Source organism: Meleagris gallopavo, chromosome 5, assembly GCF_905368555.1.
Source record: "Meleagris gallopavo chromosome 5, MGAL_WU_HG_1.1, whole genome shotgun sequence".
Classification (NCBI taxonomy): domain Eukaryota; kingdom Metazoa; phylum Chordata; class Aves; order Galliformes; family Phasianidae; genus Meleagris; species Meleagris gallopavo.
The window spans coordinates 39991400-40013983 of NC_139408.1; the positions used below are offsets into that span (position 1 = coordinate 39991400).

Here is a 22584-nt window from a genome sequence, read left to right on the forward strand (position 1 = left end):
ACAGTTCTTCTGTAGCTATGTGGTAGTCTACAGTAAATGAGTTAAAGGTCTCAGCCCAGTTGATCATGCTTACAAAACTGCAGATCTTCAAAAAATAGTGTTTTTAGTATGTACTGAAATGCACAATGGAGTTCCTTATATCTAATTGAGTATACAGAAAACTGGGAAACACTTTCACAGGAGATACTTGGCACAGTTCCCTCTCTATCACTTTGATCCAGATCAAGACACAGCTGCTGACTTTTTGATTCCTTCATTTTTTTTTCTTTCTTAAGTGCAGCAATTGTCATTAACATCTCTCAGTAAAACAATAAAGCCTCTTTCAAGCTTTTTCATATTTCAAGTTATTCTCATTGTGACACGTTTACTTGAAAAGAGGGCAAGACGTTCATGTTTCCTTTTCTTGAAGCCACCTACTCAGTTTCACAAAGAAAGGAAGAAATGCATTCCTTAAGGCTGAGAAAGAATGTGTATCCAGTACCACCTTGAAGCATAGCTGTTAACCACTGCCTGGGATACTGAATCATTACATTACAGGGGCATCCTTGAGTGTTTAACATTGTACGTTGAAAATAAAATAACCCCCAAACAATCCAAGAGGTCGCTGAAAGTGTACTGTGGTAAAAGTGAATTGGTAAATCATTTTTGGTGCATTTTAAAAGCACCAAAGAGCTGTAAGATCTGAATAACAGTACTTGAAAAAATTTGTTTATGATACTTTTTTTTTCTCTTCCATTGCTGTAGTTATAGTGGGTGAAAATGTTGAGTTCAACCAGAAAACTGTATAAATCTGCTAACGTGACTAAACCTATGAAGAATTAGTATCATATTTGGAGTATGCCCAGGCTCTTTCTTATAGGTACACTATTTGTGCTTCCACTGGTTTTGAACAAACTCCAGAAGGGAACATACTCAACTTTCCCTTGCCATTGCTTAGCACATGCCTCACTGTCAACAAGAGTCTTTATTAGAAGGACATCAATGTTACCTCTTGTGATAGTAATTCTTCTTATTTGTCTTTTGAGATATCATTCTTAAAGCTTGGCAAGGAGATTAAGGGAGGCTAACCTCTTTAGAAACAGCCACGAGGGTTCTGAGTAAGTACAAGACACTGAGAAATGTTATAATAGTATGCCTTGAGAAAGGTTAAATGGTATGTCTTATTTTAGGATAATAGTAGAAGCCACAAGTTACTGTTCAAGTAGGCTTGCTCTGCTGCTAATTCCAGATGAGAAACTCACGCCCTTCATTGCGAAGAAAATGTTTAAATAAATAAAAATAAGACTTGTTTTGGACATTTGTTTAAAGTTTTAATATGTTCCACTGAAATTGATTTTTTATTTCTGTTCTAGGAAGTTGTCTTCAGATAACATATCTTGATTTTAGTCATAAATTTTAAGAATATTTCTGCTTTATCTCATGTTGTCATCTTCTCCTCTTCCTTATCTTCTTTGAAAGAAGAGGAAGAATAAAAAAGAAAGACAAAATGGAAGCAAGAGTAATACGCCCTTCGTTTCTCTACAGGAAAACCAAACAATATAAAACAGTATAATGTGTTTTCTTTTGAAATCTTTGATGCTTATCTTACAAAAATAAATAAATAAATCCTGAAATGTTGAAACAGCTGTTGCGCACCCTGAAGTCTTCTGACCATTGATTGATGGCTTCTTTTCAAACATTAGGATAATTCTTTGCTAGTATGTGGGATCTGAGGGTGAGAAGTTCTGAAACTAAGAGCCCTGCCTTAGGAATTTGCTATGCATCACACTGTCATTTGTATCCATCTGTTTATGGGATTGTAATTAGTTTAACTTGTGTTCTAGTTTGAGAAAAGAATATTATAATATCATGATACAGAGCTACAGTCTGCTTGTTTTATCCACCCCTGAAGCAGTATTGGTTACTCCTGCATGCAGGCTGATGTTATTTGTATTGTCTAGAGCTTCTTTCACTTATGTCATGTAATGCAGTCTTGTATGTTACCAGAGCATAACTGATGTATAGTGGATCTGCATAAACTTATTCATATTACTCACTTCCCCCCAAAAATGATATCCATTTTCTGAAGTAAAGTCTTTGGTGATTTTACATTGTAACGAGATACAAAGCAATTTATGGGTAATGATGTTTATTCAGTGGAACAGTGAGATTCCACAGAGACTAACAGGAATATTACAGAAAACAGACACAGCCTATTTTGTTGTCTTTTTCTACTTTTTTTTTTTTTTTTTCTGTGTCAGGAGAAAAAATAGAACACAAGATGGTTAGAAATAGATGGTACCTATGCTAGCTTTCCTAATTTTCTGTTGTGCACCTATATCTGTACATGTTCTGTCTTCTTTGTTTTGTTGGTGCAACTTCCTTTTATACTGATAAAATTGTCATTAGCATTGCTCACTGATTTACAGAATGCACATGGATTTGCAAAATAATATATTTTTGGATACTGATGTTTATTGTCTTTAGACGCTTTTCTTTGTCTCTTAAAGCTCTAGGAGTTAAGTGCCTATATTTCTGATGTATCTATTTTCAATTTAGCATTGTTAATGTTTCTAGTGAGCTGGTTCAGAGTTGCTTTTTAGAACATTTTTGAAGACCATCGTCTATCCGTGGCATAGGTATAGCAGAGACATTGAAGGGATCTGGATTCTCACTTTTTACACTATTATGCATGACCATAAACAAACCTATTTGTAAGGTTGAGAAAACAAATCATTGTTAATGATCTATTTTATATTAGCTTATCAACAGGAGAATCAATTAAATCCAGCCTTTCATCTTCTGATGTAAACATTCAGAAACTGTATCACATAGATACAATGTGTATGTGGAGCTGGTCAAAATATTCTGAAATTTTCCTCAGACTCCAGAGAAGCCTCTTCCTATTTTACAGTGCAGTTTAGATGGTCTTATGTGAAGAGGATTGAAGTTGTCAAAAAGAAGAAGAAAAAAAAAAAAAAAAAAAAAAAAGGAGAATATTCTGGGAGGAGAAATAACCCAAACTGGTATGTTCATATGAGAGTAACGATTGTACAGGATCAATGTTAAAACCATTCAAGAGAAGAAGAAATGACATTAAACTAGTACTACTTAGATCACACTCAGATTGTTCTGGAAATTATGGCCTTAATGGCAGCAGTGGCAGAATGACTCTGTGACGTAAAGGGCATCATGTGATTCTTTAAGTCCTGGGATACAGGAATATGGCATATCTTTACTGTTGAGGCTGTAACAGAAATCTTAGCTAAGGGATGACTGATAGTTGCCACCACCTTATGCTTCTGTATATCACACCTATCCACCAACTGAAGCACCCTAATGACTGTTTCCTAAAGTATCTGATTATTCTGGGTATGGTAAGGCTTTCAAGGCAAAGCAGTATTCATATTATTTTATTAGACTTCCACCTAGGTAGTCTGCCTCAGTGATTGATGTCTGGATGCAGCTAGTGGAAAGATTATTGACTTTTACACCTTTCAGTTAAACCTTTCTGATTTCTTTTGTGCTGCAGGCAGAAATAAAGATAAGTAGTAGGAATGGAGATGGAATCCAAGAAATCTTGGTAAGGTATAGAGGTGAAGAAACTTGGAAGGTGGTCAACAGTTCAGTCTATCATGTTTGTTATCCACCACACTGCTTTGGATTTACTTCCTTTTATCAGTAGTCTGCTCTATTTGCCTTCCAAGTCCAAACTCCCATGCCATATGCTGCCAATACTGTCCTCCATCTGTGTGAAGAACAGCCACAGACAACAGCTGTAATACCTGGCCAGAGACATCTATCACCTTTATCTCTCCTTCAGTTTGTATTCCACACAATCAACCTGTTACAATTTAATTGACTCTCCCAGTCAGCTCATTGGGTATGTAATTTGTGTGGGAAGAAGAAATGATTGTGGGCCCACTCCCTAGCCTCTCATTGGAAAAAAAGATAAAATAAGGGACATTTTTTATTTCTCCAAGCTAAATGGCTTCTCCTTAAGATTTGATTTCTAAGGGCTATGTTATTTTGTGCTGAGCATACAGTGTCAAGCCAAATTTTTTTTCAAATCTGGGTCCTCTGTACAACTTTCTCCTGTATGTCTGGGTTTGTCCTGTTAATTTCATTAGCATGCTGACAAAATAGCAAGTGAGGAGAACTCTGCTTGAGTAATATTTACTGAGTGTGACCAAATAACAGAGTCCTGGACAAAGGCAAGAAAATTTCTTTTTTGCTTCCAGTATGCAAGTACAAACAGTATATTCTAAATCACAATAGCCTGGTAGCTATAATTCTCTTGGCTGTTTGAGTTGTCTCGTAAAAGCTCTGTCCTAGTCACAGGATAGATACCTATGATCTGCTTCTATCCAACATGCTACAAAGTCACCTTGTGATCTTTGTGTCTAGGTCTCAATTACCTTGTGCTCTCCCAACATCTGCCAAACACTGCTGCTCCAAAGGAATCTCTGAGATTCCTTTTCTGTTTTTATTTCAGATATATCTTATTCTTGCAACATGAGATACAGAGAAATAGCTGTGATCACAGAAGCAGGTTTCCCAATCCGTGAGTGATACCTTCCTGATCTCACCTCCCATGCCCTGACACTTTTTTACCTCAGTGTTCTTAATGGAAGCTACAACAATATATGAATAGGATATCTGTGAAAGTAGTCCTTTGTCTTTTCTTGCAGGCCTAAAGAAACATAACTTCATTCCACAGAAAATAATGTGAGCAAGTGATTGGTCATACTGAGAAGGAAACTAGATCAGGAAGTGCAGCCTCATTCCTAATTCACTTGTGTTTCTTCTCACTGATTTTAGTGTAGGATAATCTAGAGAACTCTCATCATCTAAGGGCTGCTTTAGTTGCAGTAGGATTAGGCTCTCAGCACAGTTCTAAGAAAGCAGTTTCTTTATTGACTGCTCTATCACATCTTGTGATTTTTTTTTTTCTTATAAGGTGAATAGGAGAAAATCTATGAAAAATATATAGAAACTGATGTTAATCTGCTCTCTACTCTCTCCACACCTATTTTGTAAAAAATAAAAAAATAAAAAAAAATAGTGCTGGAAATACTTCAATTTTATGTGCAACATCCTTTAGTTAAGTTTTAATTTGACACTGGAATTCTTATTTATCCAATGAAGTACAATCTTGGCAAGGCAGTGTGGCTGATACCTTGATTCTAAGCACTTTACATCAAGTGAATTCCATAACAAAAATTGTATGCATAGGCAAGTCATAGCTTTTTCCCAGAGGTTCATCTTGATTTTGATTCATGAAATTTCACTCTCTATGTAATATACTGTTCCCACCTACGTTCAGGAAGCTATTGACTGTTGGTGAAGGTGAACATAAAAAAAAGACCTTATACTTGAAAAAACCAAGTGCCCCTTCCAGGGCAGATTGAAGGGCCTAGAATTGAGCACCACAGAGTTCTGGACACAGAGATTCCACAACAGTGTATCATGGAAAAACACTCACTGAACTAGACATAAAAGATACCAAGGAAAATGAGCGCACTCTACATAAATAAATTTAGTAGCATATCCTACGTACGTAGAAAATTGGAATGTTTGAAATATTCTGTGGTAGTAAAGCCAATGTAAATGGTAGGTTACTGGCTTAAGAATTAGAAAGCATTTTCATTATTTTTTTCTGTTCCTGTCACTTCTGTTTCCTGTGAAGTTTTGGTAAGTCAGTTTATTTTATCTCTGTTTTCTCGTGTGCAAAATGCAGGTAGTACTGGTGGTCTCTTTTGTGTGATCTGTTCAAAAGCAACCTATCTTCTCTTTCACCATTACTGTCCCGAATTGCACTGGTTCCTTACCAAGTTCTGTTGTGTCATAGAAAATTACTAAAATTTGTAGATAATTATTTTGGAAATTTTCATTAGAAATACGAGTATAGTGGTTGTACAGTACAGTAGAACACTGCAGTGTTCACATACTGTTCATGCATAATATTATCTCTTTTCTACTGCCATGCAAAATTTTAAGAAAGCAGTTCAAAATTGGAAAAGCTTTCTGCTGGAGTCTAGCCATACTACACTTCCTTTAAAATAATTTTGCAGTTTAAAAAAAGTAAGCTTTGAAAAGCTAAAAATAACGTTTTAGAAAATCCAGGCACTGTTTTTGTTTACATATACCCTTATTTTCTTCATTATCTTGGCTGATTGGAGAGGCCTATTGAACCTTAGCTCATACTCCTTGTTTGTCTAGGAAGGAAGACTTACTGCAGCATTTACAACATGCTTTTGATTTTATACATAGTTCATGAAATCTGTTATGTTCTTTTTAAAAGAAATATACAGTATAGACCCTGGATGCATTAAACTCTATCAGACATCTATACATAAACACTCTGAAAAGGGAAAATACAGTGGTATGTTGATATTACAGTGCTATGTGATATATGCAGATATGTGATATTACAGTGCGGTGTAAAAGGATACCTTTAAACATGCATTTTTGGAACTCTTTGAAACCCTGCAATACTATTAATGACTGAGGTTAAAATAGAATTTACAAGCATGCTTTAGACAAAACAAATTTTAAATAGATTAATTATGTCCAAAGTTTCCTCAGTCTTTGCGCTTTTGTGTCTGCTCTCCTTGGGCTAATTGGATGGTGGCAAGTTGATATTTCTCATCACCTTTCCTGTCAGGCAGCCGTGTCCTTTTTTAATGCCATCTTCCTGACAAGTTCTCATTTTCTATGGGTTATGGATTGAGACAGACAGCTCTGATTGCTGTTACAGAGCGCATGATAGATACTGCATCCTCAGACATCAAACAATTGTATCAAGTCTCTTGATAAAGAAACCTGGTAGTTACGGTATGCAGTTTATTTTATGCTGCTGGTAAGTATCATATCTTTGGTACTGTATTTTTGTAACTGACACTTTAGCTTCTGTCAGAGTAAATTGTTGGCAGTGTTACCCAGCAGATTAACACTCAAATGGAGACATTGTGAGATGGATGGAGATGTTTTATCCTGGAAGATCTCTGCTGCTGAGTGGGTTGCTTGTTCTTGTGTCCTTCTAAAATCTGACTTCCCACTACAGACTTTTCCTTACTAAGTGCATGTGACATTTTTAGAAGCTAGTGATGTTTTTGTCTTAGAAGTGAGCTACGTGACAGTACATGGGCTGTTTTTGATCAGCTGACTTTCGCAATGCAGGAGAAGGGGTACACATTTGGTTACTTGAAGATTAAAATGCAGCACATGGTGTGCATTGTCTCATCCATTTAGAAAAAATCAAAATTGACATCAACATTCAGAATGGTTTCTGATTTTTTTTTTCCTCAAGTCCAGCATCGTATCTGAGAGGTGTTGTTTCTCAACAATTTCCAGAATATGCTATTAGTATTTTGAAAATGCATGGCCAGTCTGTTTAATCCTATTTATAGTTGGAGTTCATACCACGATGTAGGACAGGCTTTCATGATGCGTGTTGTAAGCTAAGAGAACAAATTAGCCATCTGAAGTATGTATTTTCCAGTGAAATGAGGACAGATAATACTTTAATAATTTATTGTGCCTCCTTTTCATCATGTTGTTAATTTCTGTTTCCTTACTTGCGTTGTGATGTCCCTACACAAGGAAGACTAATGGTCTCATGGCTGGAGCTTCACCAGCTTTGTAGCAACAACTGTTTTCCACCAATTTTGTGACCTTAACACACTGGAATGAATTTTAAATTGTATTTTGATGCCAGGTAATTAGCTAGCAGTGCACTAATACTTTCTTGGGTCAGAGGAAGAAAAAAATTAAATCGAGCACATTTGGGTGTTGAATACCACAAAAACAAGCCTTCCTCTTAAGACCACTAAACATCACTGACTACTAGGCTTTGTTCAGTAAATTTAAGTAGAAAAACTGGATATGCCCATTTTCCCCGGGTTTTGAAGAAATTAACTTAGGCAAGCTTAGTATGTGCCCAATCATGGTAATGTTGTGATGATTCTATATATCAGATAAGTTGATGTTAATTATTTGTACAACTGACAAGATCTGGAGGCAGACTGGATACCAGAGTTCTACTGTGCTAGATCTCATACAAATGTACAGAATGATAACCCAGTGGCTTTGCAATCTAGAAAGACAAATCAAATGGCTTGCTGAAGGTGGAACTGAGAAGGAGTAAAAATAGAAAATAAATCATTTCAGCCATGTGCTGATTAGATTGCTAATGTGAGTGAGTTAAAATCTCAAAAGGTCTCAGGCTTTATTAATGATATCGGCTTTCAAATAAATTCCTGAGCTTAATTTTAGTTATATTGTGTACTAGTTACCTAAAAACCTGTAGTGATGCATAAAGTTCCTGACAAGTAGCAAATTATATGGGTTTGGCATGAGTATGCAATCCCAGAAAGATGAAGCTGGAACTTTAAGTCATCTGCTCTAGTACTGTCTTGCTCTAAGGCAGAACTATATATACAAGCCTGACCTTGTATACCTTGGCAGATGTTTAGCGAACCCACACTTCAAAACTTTCAGTTGAAAAGATTGGATTATCATTAAACTTTGCTAATTTCAGCATTTTACCACTTTATGAAATGCCTAAAAATTGGTAATAGCCTTCAAAAAAATTTTACTTGATCAAAGTCTAACAAGCCATTTATAGAAGTATGAGGCTAGATGATTTTCAATATAGATGGTAAAAATTAAAATAAGCAGTAATCATCTGCTTTTAAGGATCTACTGAACAGGGTATTATATTCACAGTGTTGTGTCCAGTAGTTCATGACTGACTTTCCTCCCATGAATGTATATATTTCTGAATGTATCTTAAACAACCAACACATATTGTGAGAGTGAATTGCGTGATTCAGTTATGTACTATCTCAGAATGTACTTCTTTTGAATAAATTTTGTTACTGAATGATTTTAGTAAATATTTGTAGTTCTTCCAGTTATTAAAATAATAATGATGGTTTTGTTTTTATATATACAGTTTCGAATTTGATATTTTTTTAGAACTTTCTGTGTTTCTTCTGTTACTGAAGGAGCTTGTAAAGCTCTGTTTACTGTGTTCAAAAATTCAAGTCAAAGGTAGACTATTAACTTATAACAGAGATTTTCCTTTTCTATACTATTCCATTTCTTTATAATTCGTGACATTTCCCTTGTCTTTTTGACCGTGTTCAAAACTGGGCCATCTTATCAAAAAAGTAACTGAAAAGACCCAGTTGTAATGACTGTTTCCTCAGCTGTTAATATTCAGATCACAATCGCATGTTGTTCTAGAATATATTCCATAGTTCAAAATAAGATCAATTCTGACAAGATATACAGTCTCACATAAAATTTTAGAGCAGACTAGATTAAAGCATTTGTCCTTTTTAGCCTTATAAATTATGTATCTGTGAGAATTGCTTCTTTTAAAAACCATGACCCCTAACAGTAATAATTTCTATTTATTTTGTTCTATATATGTATTGGATTTTTTTGGTATAAATAGGTTTGTAATGAGAATTTAGAGAATCTAATTTGACATGTTGAAGCAGCAACAAAAGAAAGTATAAAACAATAGTTGACTTACTGTTTATAATATCTCACAAAAATCTGCCAAAATTAGCTGACAGATATATATCCTTTCACCTCAATAAGTTGTTTTCTTTTTTCTTGCATCAATAAGGGTGCTGAGTGTCTTCTACAGAATTGCTATTTATTCATATAGATGAAGTTCAGAGTGTAGGATTTGTGTTATTCCCTGATGTTCTCTCTTTTAGTTTTTAAGAAAATGTTTTCTGCACACAGGGAACAGCTATATGCTTTCAGTCTGAATGATTTGACCTTTAGGTTAAGAAAAAGATGGCTGAAAGGTGAAGACCAAAAGTTAGAGCCCTTCTGAAAGTAAGTAATGCGTGTAGCTGTTGGTGTATGGCTGGAATTTCACAGTCTCCATCTCCAGCTTGTGCATTGTGATGCTCTGTACTAAAATGATAATTTCTTACTCCTTCAGTGCCCTTCACATTATTTTAGTTAGATTGCTTTCTGTCATCAAACTGAGGGGCAAATATTGTCACTGGTCTTTTAAGAGGCTATTGTCAGCTCCTTCCAATTTCAACATGTAATTGTTCTTCGGATTATTAAAATGCTTTCACAGTTTAGGTAAAAATATGTCTGGATTACAGGGCTTGTAGATCTTGGAAAGGTAAATATCTGTCACTCCTCTTTCACTGATGAAGAGTTTTTTTACGAGAAGGTAAAATAAAATGTTGCCCAAAGGATAACAATGGTTAAGGGTAAGATTCTGTATCTCCTGATCCTTGGATGTAGATTAGCCTGTGTCATTTAATAACATTCATAGTGTTTTTGGAGCAATGCATATAACAAGGAATTGCTGACAGGGCCTGAAGGGGACGGTAGTGTAGAACAGAGGGGCCAAAGTGAGGCTTTATACATTCTTTTTAGTATTTCTATACATGTAATTTATCTACAATCATTCCATTAATTAATGATAATTACTTGCCTGATGTCTTAGAAACCTCCTGACAGAACTTTATCTCCACAAAATTTGTGAGGAGAAAGCAGTGTGGCTTTTGAGGGCAGCAATATCAAGGGATGTGTGTTCACCTTTTCGTGTAAGATGTTTGGAACAGATCAACGAGTGCTGATAGCAAGAAATGCGTACTGTCTACTATAATTCTCTGCAGTTCTTCTGGAGCATATAACTTGCAGCTCTGAGGTTGGTTATGTATTTTGATTTTTCCTCGCTTTGGCAAGTTATTTATTTATTTAAGTACAAAATAAACATAGTGGATTTGAAATACATCTTTCATCATCATATACTTGCAGGACTAGTTAATATCCATGTTTGGTAATGTAAAAAGAAAATGTGCTAGCTGTATGAGAAATGGAGTGATAGAGGCCAAGTCCATAATAAACTGTTCAACATTAGTGGTAAAGTTTATCTTTCAAATTTAGAGGGAAGTTAATTAGCTGTTGTAATATAGAAAACTGGAGATGAAGAAATCTTGAAAATAAATCCTGTATTTGCCCTGTATCCATGGTCATTGTATTTTGCTGTAGGTTTTTCTTTCTGGTTTGCTTTACTGTTTTTCTACCAGTAATGAGTAAACTAACAGTTGGATTTTTTTTTCCAGGGAGAATCTTGTGTCCTAGACCCAAACCAAAAAAACAACAACAAAAAACATGAATAAACTAATAAATTATGTTTTGTATACCTTTCTTTGCAGTTTGGCTCCAATAGCTCTGCTTTCAAAGAATTGCATTATATTGTGTTCTATCCTGGTAATTGGAACAGAACCATTTTCATGACAAGATCCTGGTCAGTCCAAGTATGAGTATCAAAATCTGGTAAAGTCATGCTTCTACAAGACTCAAAAAATCATGAGGAACATTGCTGGAGGAGGGACTGTAATAGAGCTGGAGGAGGCTTTCAGTTAGGCTTGTGATGTGTTTTACACAATTTTCTGCATTTCTCAGTTGCAATAAAATGTTGCAATCAACTTACCCCTATTACCGTGAAAAAAAAGATTATTGATATGTTATAATGAAGTCAGTCCAAAGCATTGTAGTGTAAATGAATGTGAGACTCTTGCTGTCCAGTATAAATGCAGCAGAGTCTAAAATTTACTGTTAGAAGAGGGAAAATGCTTTATATGCTGTTAAGAGTGCTAAATTTAAAGTAATCCAGGCACAGTCCAGTTTTTTTAGTGATCTCTTTAGTTATAGGACTGTTTGTTTTTCTTTTCAACTGATATCACAGTATTGCAGTTCAAAGAATAAGGGAGACTGTTAGGAAAAAGAAAAAAGAAGAAAGTCTGATGTACACCACAGTTCTATTTAGAAGAGATTATGAGATGGCCTTCTACTATCTCATTTTGTTTCTTTTTCGATTTCTCTACTGAGACAGCTAATAAGCTGGTTTTATAGTATGGGTGGTAACAAATGTACTGGTTTTCTGAGTGAAACACTTTAGTTCTGTCCGAATCAGAATTGAATCAATGCTGTACACGCAGTAGCATGCCTTCATAAACCCTGAAACCAGCTTACTGTACATCTCCTTGCTGAAAGCTTGAAGATGTATTCTTGTTAACTGCATTTGGAAAGTTTTGGGAGATCACTAGGGGGAGCAAGTTATTGTTTGAAGCATGTGAGATTAAAAAAAAAATAAGATTACAGTCACTCAAATCCTTTGAAGGTCTGGAGCATTTTCCATTTTGTTTAGGAGCAATTAGTTTCCCTCGAATGTCCAAAGCTGGTTAGTACATTTTTGCTCATTTCTTATTCTGTTATCTTTGAAAATGCATTCACGCTGCTGATTCCCATGGTTATTTGTTTTAGAGTGGAGGCTATTTATTCTGTTCTATTTTTGCACTAGTGAAACAGTTAGCATATAACCTGCATGTGGCTGTACTTCAGATGGCAACTCAACAAGAAACTACTAATCAGTGGAACTGTTGTTCAAGTAACTATTCACATCTCCTTGGTTTTATTGCCTGATTTCTTAACTGTACTTTGTAATACTTAAGAGAGCAAACAAGTCACTATGTTCGTGTGAAAGCTGTAAAGAAGAGTGTGGAAGACAGTGTTAGCCTTGAAGCAGAGCCAATGAAGTGTATCTTGACTAAGTTCAAAATGATGCTTCTGTGTATTCTTCAGTGCCATCTACCGGCACAAAAACCCATTAGAGATTTATAGGGCCAGAACATTCTCCTAATAGCAAGCAATTTGCAAGCTTTGTTTTCTTTTTTTCTTTCATTTCAGGAACAAGGCAAGATTGGTGTAGTCTTCAATATTGGCACAGTGGATATCTCTATTAAAGAGGAAAGCACACCTGTGAATGATGGCAAATACCACGTTGTGCGCTTTACCAGGAATGGTGGCAATGCTACGCTTCAAGTTGACAGCTGGCCAGTGAATGAACACTATCCAACAGGTACATGCTTTTTCTGTTTTTCTCTTTCTGTCTACCCATATTTACAAAATAACATATAACAATAGGTGGTTACTATATTTGTGGCATCGTTTCAATATTAAACTGACCAGCCTCATGGTGAATGTTCTGTCATTTGGAAAACACAGGGTTGGTCTTTTATAACTCTATGGTATGATACACATAGATTTTGCTATTATGGAGGTCTCTAAGTGAATCTTGGTTCTGCAGAGAGTTAAAAAAAAAAAACAAAAAAAACAAAAAAAAAACAGCAAAAGAAAACATCAACAACAAACTTGGTTTTGCTACTTGTGATATTCTCAATAATTAAGAGAGAAAAGTTCTGAATGCACTTTGCAAGAAGGAGAGGTGGATTTAGCCACCCCCAAGATACAGACTATATATAGGTACACAGCTAAACTGTAAAGAATGTGTGTGACTAAGTTGCCAATACTTGAATGAACCTTATTCTTGCCTCAATTTTTTGTCACCCGATTTTCACTCTCTTTTAGGTTTGCACATAAATAGTGGTTGCCACAAAATTTAGACAAAGCTGACAACTCTCAGTTGACTCTAGGTCAAAATATAGTGCAGCAATTCAGTACCTCTTGGAAAGTCATCACCCCAAGTCCACCAGGAATACTGAACAAGTGGTTCTTGAATCACTGTCTAGTGTTATCTCACTCTTGGGAATGCACAGCCACATCACCATGTTAAAAGATTAAACTCACCCTTAGTGAAAAACAGGCTGGTGTACATGATGTGGACAGGGCATAAGATAGTTGAGACTTGGTGATGGGGATAGTTACAAAAAGCAGAAGAAACACAGGGAAACAATTCCAATTGTAGCCGTGTTCATCTTGTTCACACTTTGTTGTCTATGATCAAGCAATGATCATCTTGTTGCTTCCAGGTATTAAGTATAAGCAACTTCCAGTTCTTCCTTTCTAGATTATATATAACTGATCTGGAATTGAAGATAGAAAAATTCACTGATAGATAGGCAATTTGTTAGTTTTGTATGAATATTCCATTATTCTCAAACATTAATAAATTATTCCAAAGGGATAATTTCATCTCTTCTATTCAATCATGAAGTGCATGGGGAATTTTTACTGCAAGTGATACTACTTCATATTCAATGATTCTTTTTTAGTGTTTTGATGCTGTGTGTGCAAAAGAGTACACTTTAATAATTACCATTATTTTAGTCAAATAATTGTTTTCTAAGAAGGTAATGACAAGAATGCTGAGCTAGATTCTAGCGCTATTATCCATTGTTAAGAAATGTAGGGTGGCTGTAGGTCCCCAAACAGAGCATCTTTCTTTTGCTCCTTTCTTCAGTTGTTTTATGGTAAAATACCTCTGACCTAATTGCCAGCAAATTATAGACAATAAAAATCCCACAAATATGGTTTCTTCTCCAATTACTTGCTGTAATAATTCCCACCTGTAAAGAAACAAAACATTCAGCTATTACTTCAGAGATGTTTTTTTTAAAGGGAAAAGAAGTCACATTCAGAGAATACCTCAGTATCCTCTGTATTTGTCTTGGCTAAAGTAGTCCCGCATTTTCTTTAGAAGGTATATGGTTTAATAGAATCAGCATTGGTCTAATGTTCTGGCCTAATATTAAGTATATGCAGTTGTACCCCAAAGGAACCTTTATATTCCAGACATCATTTACTTTCCATGCAGGTTCACCTTCTGGCTCTTTGTAGATGTAGTATTTTTCAGCCTCTCCATGTGAAAATAGGGCTTTGGGGATCATAGTTTGTGTGTGTTTGTCTCATATATTTTTTCAGTTAATTTTCATATTGATTTTTTAGCCAAATTTGACGAAGGGGACAAAAGATTTTTAAAAAGAAAAAAAATATATTCAAGTCCAACATGGCTAGTGAAAATAACTGATGGAGGAGTGCACTATCTTGATTCTCCCAGGGGAAAGGACTGTGGCTTGATCTCATTTTGTGGTAAAAGCCAGAATAGTCATAGATGGATAGATAAAAGTATTATTAATGTCTCAGCTTTGTGAAAAACTTAAACAAGAGAATAGCTACAAGAAACCATGCCTTATTAGTTCAGTTTTCTAAGGAAGTGATGATTTAGAAGACAGCTGAGCAAACCAAACAACTGAGCAAACCAAACACGTGCCTAATATTTTTCATGTAGGGAATAAACACATTCAGCAGAATTTCAGCTTTGAAAGAGTTTTGTGGTTTGGCTGATCTGGGCTAATCTAGCGTGTCTCAGCTATAGAATACTGAAACTGCAATTCATATTCAACTTGTGTATTAATATTGAAGGAATTCTGTGTTCTATATGTAGGATCACTTCAATTCTGGAAGAGACAATTTTTTGTAGTCTTTTAAAAAGAAACTTATTTGTGGCACATACATGTTTGAGCATGCTGTGATGTCTATAATTTAATGTGTGCATAATTTTCTGCATGGTGTTGCAGCTGCGTTCACAAATTTGGCAAATTAGCAAAAGTTTCTTTGTCATCACATGTGATGGCAGCAGGATGGAATTCTTAATGGTATTTCTATGCTCCTCTCTGAGTTTTATTAGCTCTTGAAGGATTATACATCAGATTCATAATTACTTGCTCAATGGAAAGTACAAATAAATGTGTGATGCTCATAAAATGAGCAAAGAGAGAGAATATTGGCTTTCCTTAAAACACTGTATTCAGTTAAATTGAAATTAAAGAAACTAGGGAATGAAAGATTCCAGAGATGTGTTTTACAACTTCATATAAAAGACAAGGAAGTGAAAGGAAAGCAGAAAAGGAGCAAACCTACAGTTCTGATATGTACATATTAAGTTGGTTTGTGTTGCTGTTGTGTTTGTTTGTTTGTTTTTTAACATCCAATTATGCCTCAGTAACCTGCACCACAAGCTGTTTTCTTGTGAAAAAAGGGGTTAGAGGTAAATCTGATCTTGCATCTGGGTCAAGGCAACCCCCACTAACAATACAAGATGGGAGTAGAAAGGAGTATAGCCCTGCCAAAAAATAAAATGGGGGGGTACTGGTGGATGGGAAGCTGGACATGAGCCAGCAGTGTGCCCTTGCAGCCCAGAAAGCCAACTGTATGCTGGGCTGCAGCAAAAGAAATGTGGCCAGTAGGTTGAGAGAGGTTATTCTGCCTCTCTATTCTCTGCTGGTGAGGCCTCACCTGGAGTACTGCATCCAGATATGGAGTCCTCAGTGTGTGTCCAGAGAAGGGCCACAGAAATGATTCATGGAATGGGAAATCTCTCCTACGACTACAGGCTGAAAGTATTGGTGCTGTTCAGCCTGGAGAACAGAAGGCACCGAAGTGACCTGATAGCAGCCTTTCAATATCTAAAGGGGAGCTATAGGAAAGAAAGGGACATACTCTTTAGTGGGGTCTGTGGTGACAGAACAAGGGGAAATGGTTTCAAGCTTAAAGAGGGTCGATTTAGGTTGGATATAAGGAAGAAGCATTTCACGGTGTGAGGGTGGTGAGGCTCTGGCAGAGGCTGCCCAGAGATGTGGTTGATGCTCCATCCCAGAAGACTTTCAAGGCGAGGCTAGATCAGGCCCTGGGCAACCTAATCTAGCTGTGGATGTCCCTGTTCGTTGCAGGGGAGTTGGACTAGGTGACCTTTAAAGGTTCCTTCCAGCTCTAAGGATTCTGTGATTCTATGATAAATTGTAAAGGAGGGAATTAACTTGAAATTAAGGTTGGCTCAGATTTAGAAATGACCCCTCAGTTTTAGTACCATTCAAACTCTGACAGAGTTCCTCTTACTGGATAATAAGACTCTGAACAGTGACCCAGTGCAGATGACTGAGACAAGGCTCTTGAGACATGGGTAATGGCAAACAGCAGCATTAACAATGGGACTCCTACCTGCCGTTCAGCTTTGTGACTTAGTTCAGGCAAAACCCTTGAACTGTTCATGATTTATTTGTATTTTGCCCTTTCTCCTCTCCCTCAATTGTGCAATAAGGAGATAGACTTTATCTATGTTTTCTACTGATAACCAATTCCTTGATGCTTAATTAACCACATTGGTCATTGCAATGTATTTCTCAGTCAGGGCATGTATACATTTTGCTACCAAATATATATGAATTGCTGTGCCCTAAAGTGCTATTTTCCATGACTTCCTCTCTTCCGCTGTCTCACGTGCTTTCACCTTTTAGCGTCCATCCCAGATAACAGATTGTGTTTGGCCATTTTCTTCTTTATGTTGTTCCTGACAGATGCCTCTAAATTTAAATTCATCTTTTTGGTGATGTAGTAGGAATCATTTTGGAATAAAAGTAAGATAGGAAAGCTGGTTTAAGCAAATGAAGTCTGTGACATGTTTTTGTTTCAGATTACTGTAAAACCCTTCAAACTTAAGGCACTTTACAGTACAGTGAGAAGGATTTAAGTCAGGCATCCTAAGGTTTGGGAGTCAGCAATTCTCAGAAGGGTTAAAAACAAATCTTTTGTCTTGAAGCACAGCTGAAATACCTCAGTCCTTAAATTTTCTTTAGTTCTTGAGTGGCAGATTTTATTCATCTCTGCTTGCAAAGAAATTCTTTGTATGTTGCCAGATTTGTAGTGAATGTTGAAAGAAGCCTGATATTCCTGTCCATTCATCCATGCATTGACTACATCTTCTGCAATCATAAAGGAAACAAAACTAGGTGAAGAGAAGCTTTACAGTGAGAGAGAATAAGAAACCAGAAGAAAAGTCTAGGTGGAGTAATGTTTTCAAGAAGATTACAGGAAAGGAAGTGAGAGGCAGAAATATGCTGGCATTAAAAGAAATATATACTTTGCCGAGAGAACTGTAGCCTAGATTTATACATTTGAAAGGGGAATGAAAAAAAAAAAAGAAGAAGAAATGGGAGGGACAGCATTAAGCAATTGGGCCCTTATGAGGATTCATTAGTTCATTCTCTCAGTACAGATTTTATATTTTTTCTCTTTCTCATTCTCTTGAGTGATCACTTAGCCTTCTTTTAGGAGTCTCTGCCCTTTCCAATGACATTAGTGTTCAGTTCTTTTGGCTTTGAAAAATAGGAAAAAGATGTCATCATTTTTTTCATTTTCTGAATCAAGTATAAATTGTAAGAAAGCTGGATTTTAGGAATATGGATAGCTTACAATAGAACTCCAGGGAGTTTGTGATGCCTCTGGTGAGTACGGGGGCCTGATGAGAGTACACCTATAAAACAAAAAGTTGGTTCTAAGATCCCTGCCTGAGGTTTTGGACTAGCTCCAATCCCAAGGACTGAATTCCCTAAACAGCTGGAGCATAATTTCTGGTTTAATTTTATTTGAAAGGAATCCAGTTCACATTCCCTGAGAGCATTTTAGTATGTGAACCAAAGCATATCAAGTAGGGAGTGCTAGGTAAAGCTCAGAGGCATGCTCCCTATTCAAATAAAAATGCTGATGTAGGTGGATTGTAACACAGTTTACAGCTGGAGCTGGACAGCAAAGTTCATTCTCTCATTACTCTTTCTTGCACTCATGTTACTTAAATAATTAAATTTCCTTTTTCTACTCTCACCTTCTGTTCAGCTGAGTCATTTCACCATTACTAGTCACCATGTAAGTAGCCCAGGAGAAGAGGCAACAGGATCATGAAAATGACTGGTCAGGAGATGGAGAAAGATAAATTACTTCCTTTCTTACAAGGCTGGCTTATGTCAGTTTAAAGTCTTCACTAAAATACATCTTTAGTAGTTTACGTAAAAAAAAAACCATGTTGTTTTTCAAACAACATGCTGTTGTTTGAAAAAAATTGCTTCCCAGAAGCTCACATTAAAATTACAGTGGTCGTGATTGTCCTACCTATCTTAAATGTAAAAGCCATCAAGTTTTTTGTGACTGATATATTTTTCATATACTCAGGGAAAGACTGGAAATTGCTTGGTTAGTATTAGAGAGGGGATGTGAGGTAGGGAAGAAAGCTGGCTGAATTCCTTCATGATCCTTCAAGATTTTCAGCAAACTATTTTACACTCATGGTAACAGAGGAAAAGGTTAAATACATTTTGTTTAAATAAACTGTGGTAAGACATAAGCTCTGGGAAAAAAATCTAGTCACCATGTATTTTCAAAAGTATATTTCACCTTATCACCTCTCATCTTTGAAAAAAATTTCCAAGATGTTTTTGGGAACGGCAGAAACAATATACATCATCCATGTATTGATTTAATAGATCATCTGTTTTAGCTGGAGAGAAATAATTATGGTGGTGCAAACAAATAAAATATTTGTTGCTCATCTCTGTTTGATATAATTCAAGCTTATCTTTTTCTTACTGAATTTCCTCTGTGATTACAGAGATACAAATGGAAACGTGGGAATGTGAGTAGGTTTTTGCTGGTTGGTTGGTTGTTGGTTGCTATCAAAGGCAACTGGATACTTCAACAAAGTGCTAAATATTTCTTAGTGGGATGGTTTTAAGTCTGCCCTACTTGTGTATTAATTAAATTGCACTAAATTGAAATATTGGTTACAGCCTAAGAAAATTCAAAATATCTGGATCCTATTTTTGTATTTAATGCTTTCTCGAAACTACTGCAGTAGTTCTGTAGGCCAAATAGAACTTGAGTCACATCAGCATCAGGAATTTAACAAGGCTTTTGGGATGGGAGAAAAGGATGATAAAGCTGTTTTGGGGAGAAGGTGCTGAATACTACAAATTTGTAAATCAAAGGGCATTTAATAAGAAAGATAACTTGTATTGACATCGTGTGTCCAATGGGAGGCACAGTTGTAAGTTTCTTTGAAAAATAAAAACTGACTTCGTTTTCAGAAATGTTGGATATTCACAGCACCAGCTATTTTAAAATCGAATATTAGTGTTCTGTATCTCAAAAAAAATGGTTACTCACATCTCTACAAATCTAATTCCCTGAGTACATGACTGCTAAACTAGAGTTCAGTGCCTGCTTTGAACCAGGTCATTTCTTGTCCTACTTAAGCATTTCATCACCATTTCCTTGATATTTTCAATCTCCTTCTATAAGTGGCATGATTGTTTTGTTCAGTAAAGTCCTTTACCCATGTCATCACTCCACTTGAGGAGGGACTTTGGGGGACGGAGTTGCTTCTTTTCTTCATTCTTTTTGGTTTTATTTATTTTTTATCAGCAACATTTTCTATCTCTCCCTCTGTGATTTTCCAGCCCTGAGATAAATAGCCTTGTATCTTACAAGCTAAATACAATTACTGCTATCAAAACCGGAGTCTTTTTCTCCCTGTAAATGTCTCTTGGAAGCTGATAAGATGTTCCAGGCAAACTGCAGACTGCTGCCTAATCCTGAGATTAAACATAACCACCCAGAAGACAGCAAGAGATAATTTGGGGGCTGGGGGAGGGCAGGCAGGAGAGGAAGAGAGGACAAAAAAGCAAGATCCTCTCCTGAGATATTAAAAGGACATGCACAAGGCTCAAGGTTATTTGTAAAGGAATTACACAAAGCACACAAGAGCTTGTTATGAAGAGGAATTTCCTCAGATAATGCAGCGATTGTTGTAGTTGTTAAAGACAAAATTTAGCATGGATTTGTTTGATGTAAAGCATAGAAGGGAGCTGTGTGAAACAACTCCCAGCCACGTCTGCTGATTTTATGTATCAGTTTTCATCTTGTCCTTGAAACTTGAGGTCTCACAAGCTTGCATCTAGATTCTTTGTGCCTGCTTGTCTGGCTATTGGGCTTTATACTGAATAGAGGGACTGAGCCAGCTCTGCTGTGTTCTGAATTTTGATAGCTGCTGACCATCTGAACTTAACCTAACCCTTCAGAATGCAAAACAGAAAAAATCTACTAGAACATGAGTACCTTGATTAATTATGGAGGAAGTAGTATGTTATACCCTTAATAGTCTTCTATTGTAATCAAGGCTGGATTTCTGAAAACATACAGTTGTTATTAGTCAGTCCAATACAGTTGAAAAAAGCAGCCTTGCTTCTAAATATGTAAGTTCTAGGAGTCTTTTTTTTAGAGACATTTCCTTTTTCTCTCTCTGTAAAGAAGCTTTCTTTAATGTTTTGTGTTTCTGCAAGCTTTCCTGTATTTTTAGAAATACATCAGTTGTCCTTATAAGAGAGATCACATCTCCCATCATTGCTCCATTTAATTTATAATGCAGTAGCCAGGAATGTTAAGAGAGTTTTGAATGATCTAATAGTAGCAGTAATGGAGGATTTAAAAGTTTATTTTCTTTCTTCAACTAACAGGTCTTCTGACTGTAGAAATGATATGCAAATATTATTTTTATTAGTTCTCACGAGCTCAGTAATGACAAGTCTAATGCTGATTGGGACATTAACAGAAAAACTCAAAAGCAGAACTAAGTGGAATGTCTGAATCATTGCAACATCTTCTTACAATCCTTGCCACTTGAGTAATTTCCAGATATTTCATTGCTGAGACATAGAGAAAACAGGTAGTTTCCAGTCCTTCACAGAGCCTGGCTCTTCCTCCCCAAAACTCCCTCTGTCTCTTCCACAGCTATTTGGCATCTCTTCATTTCAGCCACTTTTTACCACCCTCAACTCCAGTTTCTACTGCCTTGTGCTCTTTTAGTTCTCCATTCCCTCTTTCAGACTTGGGATTGTTATCATCTTCTCCTCACTGATACTGAAAGCAAGGTAATAAGAAGTTTAGCTGAATTCAGTTGTTTCCATGAAGCAGAACATGTATGTTGAACATTACTATTTGGAGTGATAATAAATACTAGTGTTTGATATTTGAGCTGAAGAGATTTCTCTGTGGTACTGCCATATCCCACTGTGGTCTTAATATTTTACTATTCTTTCTGAGTGGGTAATGAGTTAAGAACAAGAGCACTGAATTTTGCTCAGCCTTGTGAGTTGAATGTGATCCCCAGTGTTCTTGTCATACACTTGTTTGTGTTTTTTATATTTTTCATATTGTGTTCATTTTGTGGGACTTAAATGAGCTCTTAGATGCTTTCTATCAACATGAATTGGAGACGGCATGTAAAGTACCTTTGACAGATTTACTGCATTTCATAATGAGCCTAAAACATTTAAAAAGACAGGGTTAATAAAACAGACTTGGAGAGGGACATTCTGAAGGCAATACTTTGACATATGTTGAAAGATCTGCCAAGAGGGATGATTAAAGCATGACAAGTTGATGAAATAAAAATTTGATTGTAACTTGTCACTTTAGGGCTTTAACATCTATAATATAAAGTAGGAAAACAGATAAATACGGCTACATGATCTGAGCACTCCGTTTTGGGCCCCTATATCTGCTGAGATATTGAGACTACACATGTTCAGAGACCAACAGACAAATGTGCTGTGAAATTTGTGCAGAAACATTCGTGTACATGCGTTAATGCAGGTGCATCCATACTGAATGATGAGATAGCATCTGAGATTATACAAAAAGTTATGCAGATGTTTCCACTATGCTCACAATTTCACTTTCATGTACTTTGTTTTTTGCTTTCCCGCAGGGAGTATAACACTGTGAATCATTTCCACATTACCCAAACAATTGTGTGAAAGTGCTGTAGGACTTTTCTATCTTCCGAATTCAGTCTTTGAGCACAGAGAATTGGAAAGACAGAAGGGAAAAAGAAAAAAGTGACCATATTACAACTTTCAGTACCCATCCTTCCTGTTAGAATTTCAGTTCCTAAAGGTGGTCCAGACTTTTAGAATATGCACTCAA

General features: G+C 36.2%; 1 protein-coding gene across 19 annotated transcripts in view; it reads left to right on the top strand.

The window, feature by feature from the left end:
- The window catches only part of NRXN3 (neurexin 3), a 947214-nt gene that overhangs the window by 800056 nt on the left and 124574 nt on the right, over window positions 1–22584 (top strand). For all 19 annotated transcript variants that reach the window (XM_085225422.1, XM_085225425.1, XM_085225424.1 and 16 more), the window contains one exon: window positions 12721–12892. In XM_085225422.1, coding sequence (XP_085081548.1) covers window positions 12721–12892 — 172 coding nt within the window. The remainder of the gene's footprint in view (window positions 1–12720; window positions 12893–22584) is intronic.